Here is a 10951-nt window from a genome sequence, read left to right as displayed (position 1 = left end):
TCTATTGGGAAGGTCTAAACTAATGGACCCGCGAACATTTTCTGACCCGTGGTGTGAGGCTTTATGCATCGGACCGGCGATACGGAATGCGCGCTGGTTCGAGTCTCGGGGGGAGAAGAAATTTTCTCATGAGCTTTCGACCAGTGTATGGGACCGGCGCCAACCCAGTATCGTGAGGAAATTGGGGAGCTACAATGAATAGCGTAATCCGGTCAGGAAAACTAGCAATGCCTGGGGGTTCGTCGTGCTGACCACAGGTCATCCTATATCTGGTTGGATGATCGTTCACCTCTGCTTAGGCATGTGAACGTGAGGCCAGCAGTCAAGCTAGTCGGCTTTGGCTCTCTGGAGCTGTTACCATGGATTTATTTTATAACCCGGATAGAATTACCGAAAACCTGCTTAGCCCTCTATTGGCAGAGACATGAACTAATGTAAAGATTATGTGAACTGCCGCGCCATATGTACCTGTGTGTAGGATCAGTACAATGTGTGCATGAGTAAAAACCACGTTATATGTTGATAATATGTGTCCCAGATACTAACCTCTGGTGATCAGTGTAGATAAATTTTTATAATCTGTGGAAGTAGGAAAGAGTGGTGATATTTAAATGGATCGATTTAATAGATAATCCATAATTCCAAAGATAACGCCTTCCTCCATTGTATAACCTGTAGCCCTGAAGTGTGTGTGTTATGGTAAACAAAGTATGGTGTGGCAACCACCAAGAAAGGTTGTGTACCTTAGTGCTGCAGCGACGTGCATTGGCCTGGCGTATTTGGTGAAGTAAGATGTGTTTCACCTGGAATTAATTATATTAGCTTGCTACCAAACTCGCCTTTGGAAGATGCCCTGTTTTAGAAAACCATTGGCTAGGTTAGGTATTACTTTTAAAGGACGCACACTGTTGCATATTGTGTAGACGGACTCACCCAAACGAGTATTTATTAGCTGGTGATAAGTTATTATTGACAACAAAGGAATGTTTCATACAAACTCAGAGGTTCCTGCAATTAACACTAGACACTAGCTAGAACTTCACAGACCAATTGTTAATCTAATAGCCTATCAAAGCAGAGTCTGTTGTGCTGGAATAAAACTATGTAACAACTTTCCACTCGAAACGTTTATCTGCTAGCAGTAAAAAAAAAAGCACTGAAAGAATTTCTTCTGACTCGCACATCCTTCTCTTAGAGGAATTTATTCAATTCAATTCATTTATTTAAGTGCTTGACAACAGCCAAATAAGGTCAATAAAAGGGAAATATTTAATATAATAATTATGTTACTAACAATAATTAACTGACTGTAACCACATGTCTGATTATAAAGATTATGTAGAGGGTTGTCCTTAATGACATGCAATTTATACAAGGATTATGTTCTACTCCTGAAAGAAGTAGTTATATTTTCTCTATGTGATGTACTTTTCTCTAATTCAATTCTAGTGACAGAGACTAGCTCTATCTAAGGGACCCAACAGAGTAGGTACCTCTCACCTGAAGACGGAGACAGAACCAGCCTCCGAAACGTCATGGTTTTAAAGAACAGACGATGGAAAAAGTCCTGACAATGAATAATTTTAAGTGTAAACTCCCGTCGTCAAAACCCTTTAGAATTGAATTACACAACCGGTATGGACCCGGTATATACCCTTGTTTCAGAAAACTTGAAGGTCCAGTGACAGAGACTAGCTCTATCTAAGGGACCCAACAGAGTAGGTACCTCTCACCTGAAGACGGAGACAGAACCAGCCTCCAAAACGTCATGCTTTTAAAGACAATGGAAAAAGTCCTGACAATGAATAATTTTAAGTATTATTCTCTAACTCATCATATATAATGCTTTCTAGGATGTGTGAGACACATCTGTATCTCTGTAAATACTGGTATAATTTTGTTACATGCTAATGTTAGTTGGAAGCCAAAAGCAGTCTTAAACATGGAAATTAAAAAAAAAAAAATTTTCCCCAGGGATTATACTGGTGGGAAGAAATATGAAGGATCAAGTCATGTAGACAAGAAAGTAGTTATCATTACTGGATCAAATACAGGAATTGGAAAAGAAACAGCACTTGAATTAGCAAAAAGGGGTGCACATGTTATCATGGCATGTAGAGATGCAAGAAAATGTGAATTGGTAAGAAAAGTTATGTTAAAACATTTCTGTTAAATTTAACGTGAAGAAAAGAGTGCAGAAAGAAAATGCTATTGCATTGCACTGAATGGATATACATATCTGCCTTTCCAAAACAGCTATTTAATGTTGTTGTTGGTCCATGTAGAGCCAAGGAACAACAACAACAGCTGGTTAATAGAAGTTGTTTTGTGTCTAATAGTAAAGTATAATTTTATGCAATTTTAAGTTACATGGTAATGATTATTTAGAAGGGGTTTACAGCGTGTGCTAATCTTACACAAAATATTTATCTAAGGAGATCTTTTCCATAGGCTGCAGTGCCCGTTTTACACCACTGCCCTTTGAAGTGCCAGGGCAGTGCTGTGGCACATGTAAAGTAACGGGCACTGCCTTAGGCTGCCCAGACAGCCCTGATGAGCATATATTAAAATACTATTTATTTACTGATAATAGTTAACTAAGAGTGTGATTTGAGGTTCTCATAATGGTGAAGATATCATTGTGGGTCTTCTGAGTTATGATGCTATATAGCATTGTCGGTTCATAATAAAGTTTCAAAGGAGCATTTAAAATAGTGTGGTAATTTTGAAAGTAAGTACAGTTTATTTATTCAAACATGTTTGAATAGTGTTCATTCTCTTGAAATTGGATGCTGTACAAATATTATCTTTCTGCACTGTGATTGCTATTTTTAACAGATTTATTTCAACATTTATGCTTATCTTGTTGTATATATTAAAAAATGATACTCCTTGTTTATTGTTGTTTTGTAATTGATCTTTGCTTGTTCAACTAAAATACTTTTACTGTGAAATGGAACAAAATCAGAATGACCTTCTTACAATTCACAGTATACTTTTTTCCTCCTAGATGTTAAGTATATATTGTAGCATTGTAGATGCTACTTTGCTTTATCAATTTAACTTGTCTTTAACTTTCGTAGGCATAGTGACTTACCAGGCTGTTCTGACCATCCTTCTGTCCTCCCAGATCTGTTGCTTATGTAACCTTATATATAACTTCAAATATATGAGGTGAATGATTATGATAGTAGTTATTTCAGTCATGTACTTTTTGGCATATGCCAGATATGTTTATTTTCTGAGGGTCTTTCCATTCTTTTTGTGCCTGTGTGGAATCTCAATCTTAGACAGGAAACAGTTTGTTCCAGTTTTCTGAGAAAATGTCTCTCTGACATCTTCAATACTGAACCAAGTTTTACCTTTAAATAATTTTTTATTTTACAGGCACGGCAAGATATTGTTCTGCAAACTAAGAATAAATATGTGTACTGCAGAACTTGTGATTTGGCATCACAGAGCTCAATAAGACAATTTGTAGAGAGATTTAAATCAGGTAAACTGGTGATTCCTTATATGTATCCTGTTTCTTGATTTCAAAATTTGTAGCAGTAATAAAGTATTTTATCAGCAGCAGGTTGGTTGGTTAGGAAAGTTACAAGCTACAAGCTGTATCACCAGAATTTAATTCCCAGCCCACACAGGGATTTTTATCTTTGGCACCAAATCTGGACCTGCTGTGGGGACCATGTAACCTCTGTCCAGTGTGCTCTAGGAGCTTTATTTTGACGTAAATACGTCTATGAGGAAGGGTCATTCGGCAAAAAAGTGTTACGAAAAAGTGTAACTTCATTGTTATGTTACCTAGGAAACTTCATCTGTTTACTGGGCATTATTGTTACCTAGGTAACGTCATCTGTTTACTCGGCATTATTGTTACCTAGGAAACGTCATCTGTTTACTTAGCATTGTTTTTACATAGGAAACGTTACATTACATTAAAATACATTACTTTACATTACATTCATCTACCAGAGACTCATTTTAAGCGTAACTAATTCAAGTTGATTAAGCAATGTCTTAATCAAATTTATCTCAATTGTAAAGCATGTAAAAAAGAAATATTAAGAATAAAGCCAATATATAAACTTCCTTTCCGTAAAGACGTATTTACGTCAAATTCTCCGGAGAACCGTGGTTCCACTATCACTTTTTCCACAGGAAGGGAGACCAGAGCATGAAGAATCTAATGCCAATGTTAAGAATGTGTGATCCTCTACTGCCAGTCCTCCCCACACATCTTCATAGTTGTGGCACTTTAGCCTTCAAGTTATGTGTGGGTCGGTACAGGAATGCAAGCTGTAAGGGTTTATTTATGTGTGTACCACCTTGAGAATACACTATTTGTCAGTGTCACAAGCAGATCTGGATGGCTGGCATAGGGTCCAGTCAGATGCTGTAAACATTTCTGGGCACTGTACTTCCAAGGACAATCCTGTGTAGTGGCAGGATATGCAACAACATGAACATATTAACAGAACATGTTTATGTTATGATTGTTAAACCTAACTATGTATTCTCATCCTAATAAAACAAATTCCCTGATTTAGTTCTTGTTTCTTTGTATTTGTTTTGCATGTTTTTCTTCTCCTTTTAATCTAATTGACTTCATTTAATTGAATTATTATTACAAAGATACTTATATATTCAGTAACAAGTTTCCTTTGTGTATTAATTTTTTTCTACATTCATGTAATTTCTTTATAATCTGACTATTGTTATTTTGCTGTATTTATTATTGTGTTCTGTTGTTCTGCATCTGTAATTGGCCTTCTGGCTATTGTTGCAGCACACTAATAATAAAGAAATGAGTTAACACTGTTGGCACAGACCAGCTGATCCCGATGTTCAGTACGCATAGGAACTGCGAAAGCACGGCCTATTGATCCTGTTGGCTTGGAGAGTTTCCAGCAAGAGGTGTCAGAAAAAAAATTTTACCAGAAAGGAGAACATGTTTTTTTTATTATTATTATTTATTTTGGTGTTCTGTCTGACGACTGGACACACTGTGTGAGGTTTGTAAGTATTATATCAGACAAGTTATTTTTACAACTTGTGTGATTTGTTGCAGAACATCAGCGGCTTGATATCTTGATAAATAATGCAGGTGTTATGAGATGCCCACACACCAAAACAAAAGAAGGCATTGAGATGCAGCTTGGTGTAAATCATATGGGTCATTTCTTATTAACAAACCTATTATTGGACAAATTAAAGGTAAGCATGCATGATGTTTGTAATTGAAGGTTTGCTGATGCTAGTATCTTTTGATCTAAGGTCTGTATTTTACATAGCCTGTAGAATCCCCTACATAATTTTGTAGTTTATTATAACTTGCTGTAATGCAGCCAATTGTAGCATGGAATTTAGTAAGATGCATAGTTGTCTTGGTGCCCAGAACTTTGCTGCTTGACACTTGAAAGGGCCTACTTGTAACACTCTCAGCACATGGATCTTCCTGGCCAAATTATAGTGGGATGCCAGTATATTTAGCCTCCTTCCCACAAAGAAATTTATACTGAATTTACTTATATGATTGCATTTCTCTTTCTCTAGAATATAATGGTCATATAACAATGAAGATAAACATGAGAATGATATCTGGAACAATGTTTGTTGTGTTTCTGACACACAATAAGTAGACTTCCTTGCCAACATGTTTGTTCTCATACAAAGGCAGGCAATCAGGATTGGAAGGGAGCTTGCAACATTCACAGAACAAAGTTACACTGATATTAGTTACTCTGGTAGCCATAAATCTCCAGTTTTTAGCACAGAATCAGATACTTTATTGGCTCACAACAAGAGAAGTGAAGTAGAAAGGAAACAGCTTGTCAAAGTAAAGGAGAAACAGTTACTAGTACAGAAAGATAATATTTCATTTCCTTCTTATAAATTAGATGAGTCAGCTACATGAGTAAATATGTTAATTCTGAGATATGTTTTGTATTCTTAAAGTGGTATGAACTGCATGTGGTACATCTAGAGGTGTAGGTTCAGCAGATTTTAACCCATTTAGATTGTAACAATCCTTTTGTATAAAATGGATAAATGATATATCACATGTTAAGTTCAAGTAGTATAGGGTAAAGAATTGCAAGTAGTGTGAAGCTATAAAAGCATAATTTTTGCCATATCCTGGCATGGCTGAGTTGAACTCTTGGGATAATATGTGCATATTATCTGACAGTACTCTAGAAACAAATATTTTGCATGTTACAAGGGTCAGTTGTATAACTCCTGTTTTTGAATTCATGATAAAACATGCTTTCATTTTGAATTGCTACTTCTTGGTTCAGAATTTTTTTCTGATATTAATGTTAAAATTTTTATATTTTCATAATTTGAATAGAGATTCTTTAAATTTGTTTCTCAGCTGGCAAATAGAGAAATCAGATTGCATGCAGTGAAAATGCTTAATTTTCTTGCCCGGTGAAACTGGCTCTCCTGACAGAAATTTTTCAAGGTTTTAAATTATGCTCTACAGCAAGAGTCACTATCTTACTTGTATTAATGTGTTAGTTTCTTTATTCTGTAGGCATCTGCTCCAAGCAGAATAATAAATGTGTCCAGTGTTGCACATCATAAAGGTCATATCAACAAGGAGGACCTAAACAGTGACCAGCATTACGATAAGGCTGCAGCCTATAACCAAAGCAAACTAGCAAACTTGCTATTCACCAGAGAACTAGCTAGGAGATTGCAAGGCAAGTATCTTGTTCCCAGCCTTACTTTGTTCATGCACCACTACAATTTTTGGATTTTCTTAGAACTATTTTACAAGCTTCCTCATATTATACTATACAGTTATTAGTCTACAAATCTATTTGTTGCTAGCATGTCTAACAAGTCTGTTTACAGTGCAAAAAATTACAATTTTATGTGGTTTTAAAGGCAAATATATAATAATTATCCATATTGGGCATTTATAATTATAAATAAAGGAGGGCACATGAAACAATTCAACTTATCGGCAATCTCCCATATTGTCAGGTTCAGATATAAATGTAAAGAAAAATAATTGTACTTGGCTTATTTAATGAGATCTCTGTTTAAAATAAACTGTTAATATTAGTGCTATTAACTATGCTGTTTGGTTGCTGAAGAAAAATTGAAACGAAAATCATAACTGTTATGGTTCTAAAGTAAGTTGGAAGGGATATCATACCTTGAATAGGCATCCTTATAGCACTTATCCTCTCATTGTCCCTATTGAAGGGTTCTTATTGGAACTAGAATATAGACTACAGTGGAATTATGAACAAGTTACAAGTTTAGAAAGTTCTTTACCTTTGTTTGGTGATTATCTGGTTTGAGACCAAAACGTAATGGAAAAATTAAATGTATTATTTTTGACCACACATCACTCATTTTTGCATAATAATTCTGGTTTGGCCGGTAGCATATGACAGTACAATAAAATTACACTGATCAAAAGTTTAAATAATCATTATATTTTACTTTACAAGTACATGTGCATCCATAAAGAAAAATATCTGTACCCTGTATGATTTGTTCATTTGGGGTTATTTAATCCCAGCAGCATCAAATTATATCATGAATAAATAATGAATTGGAAAGGATATTGGAAGTAAGCAGTCATGGATTAATTTAAGAAATTATCCTGATATTTTACTGAAGGGACTGAGAAAACCATGCCCCCTCCAGTCATGGTATCTGGTCTCTGGACTGAGATATGAACCTGGGACCTTTCAAATATGAGGATGAAGTGCTAACCACTTGACTGCGACATTGCACCCAGTGTGTGTAATATCATTTGTCTCTGGTACCTGATTTCTTCCTGGCAGGTGCTGGCGTGACAGTGAATGCTGTGCATCCAGGCATTGTGGATACAGAGATTATACGACACATGAGTTTCTTTAATAGCACTTTATCTGCTATATTCCTGAAGCCATTTATTTGGATGTTTATCAAGAGCCCTCAGCAAGGAGCACGAACAACAGTCTACATGGCTCTAGAACAATCCCTTCAAGGTGTAAGTGGTAAATATTTCAAGTAAGTACAGTTTTATCAAAATAATAATATAATTGAATGCATAAAAACACTTGGTGAATGAAAAGAGTAACAATGTAAATAATATTTTCATAAAGCTGATACTGATATGGAATAAAATGTGTCCTGCCAACTTTTATTTTCAACCACTCGTGTATAATTTAGCTAGACTTGAGGATCATTGATGCCCTGACCAGTTTTGAAACAGGACTCTCTGATTGCAGCTCAGAGGCTTTACTGGTCTGTTAAAGTGGAACCTAGAACAAGAGTTCTGAAATGTGCTTTGTAATAATGGAAGATGATAGGTGTATTGTATTTACCCACATTATAGCTTCATTTCTTCCACAACTTTTTACATTAATACAAAGGCAGTTCAGTAGTTTTCCCTTATAATATTAAAGTTAACATGTAAGAATTAATGCAAGTTGTAAATTTCAAACTCCTTCACAAAATTCAAGTGTCAGAAATTTTAATTTTCAATTTTTGGAGTTACAGTCATCTGTTGATTGTTTCAATCTTGTTCTTCAGTAAATATATCAGTTCATCTTAATATTATCTTCCTATAATGTTCTGTTCCAGCAAAATGCATTAGATATGTCAGTGGTTTAAAACCCTTAGAAATATGTCTTGTGTAACCGAAAACACAAATTCAAAAACTCAATAAAAACTATACTTGTGGTTCATGAAGGGCCTTTTAATTCATGCTGAACAGATGTAAAGCCTCTGGAGGTAATATAACCATCGGCCTCCAGCTTTTGATGTGCAGCTACAATTACAGCTAAGAAGCTGTTCAATGTTCGGAGTGATTTACATAATAAACTTCAAGTCTTCTTTTCCATATGATGTTTAGCCAATCTTGCCTTATATCTGCATCTGTTCATTTTTCTTCTTTAATATACATACAAAGGAAGTTTTCTGCTGCCCACAATAATTGCAAGCATAACATTGTACAACACATGTTCTTTCCCTTTTGTGTCTGTTAGCATGCTAGATGGCCCTTCACTTGAATTTGTTTTCTGTGGAATATTGAAAATATCTTAATCCTAGTTTAAATTGCCAGTTGTGAGTTTGAGTTTGGAATACTTGATGCTTGAGCATGAACATTTTTATTCTCTTTGTCCTCTTCATGGAGATGGGCAGCAATGCATACTGAAGGCATCAGAAATAGCATTTAATGAGAATATAATATAAAGTGTTGAAGATAACATGTGAATGGTGCTTGGATAATTCAAACTTGTTTTGTGATATTCTTTCTATGATGTGCCCACTTATTTGTGAGTCATCATACAAAGCCTCTTCCCAAGGCTTTGTAATATGTTGAAAACTGTTTCCCATTCAGTCCACTGCCAGTTTTCTGGACCTATCGCAGCTTCACAATGCTTCTGTGGCAGGGATGTTAGGGTTGGCCTATGGATGGAATTATTTGTGAAGTAGTAAGCTAACTTCTCTGGCACTGTCTGATGTGAAAGGGGGACTGTAATATACAGTTAAGTAAATTATATTAGTGATTCCAATAGCTATAAAAAATTTAATTCAAAGACAAAAACTATTTTAGCATGGAAATTTATTTATCCATCATTGAACTATTAAGGGGGGTGAAGAGCAGGGAGAGTGCAGCATAAACATTGGAGCTGGAAAGTCTGGTTTGTAAGATTGAAAGTAAACATTAGGAATGCTCGTGAAGTTGTTGTAATTGTTTCTTTTCTGTAGCGACTGCACAGAAGAGGAAGTAGCACCACAAGCCAAAGATGATACAATGGCACAATGGCTGTGGGTTGTCAGTGAGAAGTGGACAAGACTTAACACGACAAAATAATATTTGATATGGAAAGGAAGTCATGCCAGGAATACCAAGGATAGAGTTTCGCTGTAACAATGGATCACATAAACATTGGTGTGTAAAGTTGGACATTTCATCCTCATAGCAAAATTCTTAGTGCTGTTATTTCCTTTGAAACAAACTGTAATATAAGAAATTTGTCTCAGGTCTACCAAAAATGTATATGTAGTTGAAGTAGGTAATAGCTGTTCACTGCTGTCTTTTATAACAATATATGAACATTAGCAGTTTCCTTTTTGTTGACCCTGTGTGCTAAATGAATGAGAACTTTCTTTTGGCATAAGAACTGGTTGGTATATTGTATAATGGAGCTTTTTGTAGTGCTGTTAACTGACTACAATAACAAATTCCATGGAGCAGAGTACTTGAGAAGCTAATAGTTGCTCATCTAGCTAAGAAATTCCCTATCGGTTGTGGAACCTGAATGTTCATTACCAAGATCCATCCACAGGTTTCATTCCTGAGGCATATGAATCTAGTTCACACTGTCATGCCCTATTTCCTTAACTCTCCCCCCCCCCCCCAATGTAATCACTCACTACTCATAAATGCACACTGCAAAGACAAAGAAACATCTAACATGGGAGGAGGCCAAGCCTTGACTTCAGGCTGATGCGCCAAAGAAGAAGAAGGTATAGCTAATAACATCCATTTTAATTGTTCATGTTTGGTCCAGCCTTTTTTTTAAGAATTACTGAAAGAAGAAGAATTATCACATCATTATTTTACTATTCCTCAAAAGTCCAACTGCTTATGTACTTGTTTTCAATACTCCTTTTAACCTTTGTCATATGAAAGTAGAGTATGTAAATCCATATATTACAGAGATGCCAAATGAAGTATGCTAGCATGATGGACAGCCAGCTGGATCATGTACACTGTGATGCACCGACACTATGGGTTTAAATGTCCAAAATTTAAATAAAGATCTCGTAGCAAGGTACTGAATTGAAATATTTGCACCATATCTACATTAAATATTTGTTGAAATTACTTGCTGTAACTACAAACAACTGAGACTTTTAGTGGAAAAAACGTGTAGCATCTTGTTAGGAATACCATATGGAAAGATGAAAACCAAAATATGCTGGTGGGTGA

The 10951-nt window shown here is 35.6% G+C and overlaps 1 protein-coding gene across 2 annotated transcripts; it reads left to right on the top strand.

The window, feature by feature from the left end:
* The first annotated feature begins 298 nt into the window (after positions 1-298).
* On the top strand, positions 299-10217 carry LOC110831445 (retinol dehydrogenase 13). 2 transcript variants are annotated; one of them, XM_022067452.2, is made up of 7 exons: positions 299-787; positions 1975-2140; positions 3388-3496; positions 5072-5217; positions 6539-6707; positions 7809-8016; positions 9724-10217. In XM_022067452.2, the coding sequence occupies exons 1-7, from the start codon at positions 711-713 to the stop codon at positions 9827-9829; spliced, it is 981 nt and encodes a 326-aa protein (XP_021923144.1). In that variant the 5' UTR covers positions 299-710; the 3' UTR covers positions 9830-10217. The 2 variants fall into 2 exon arrangements, with proteins under 2 accessions (XP_021923144.1, XP_021923157.1); XM_022067465.2 differs by lacking the exon at positions 299-787 and adding an exon at positions 795-877.
* The last annotated feature ends 734 nt before the right edge of the window (positions 10218-10951 follow it).

The sequence above is a fragment of the Zootermopsis nevadensis genome, unplaced genomic scaffold, assembly GCF_977971745.1.
Source record: "Zootermopsis nevadensis isolate Lab colony 2312 unplaced genomic scaffold, Znev_1.0 Znev_ptg000013l, whole genome shotgun sequence".
Classification (NCBI taxonomy): Eukaryota; Metazoa; Arthropoda; class Insecta; order Blattodea; family Termopsidae; genus Zootermopsis; species Zootermopsis nevadensis.
The sequence above is the reverse complement of the archived record's forward strand: the minus strand, read 5'-3'. Positions and strand labels throughout refer to the sequence as shown.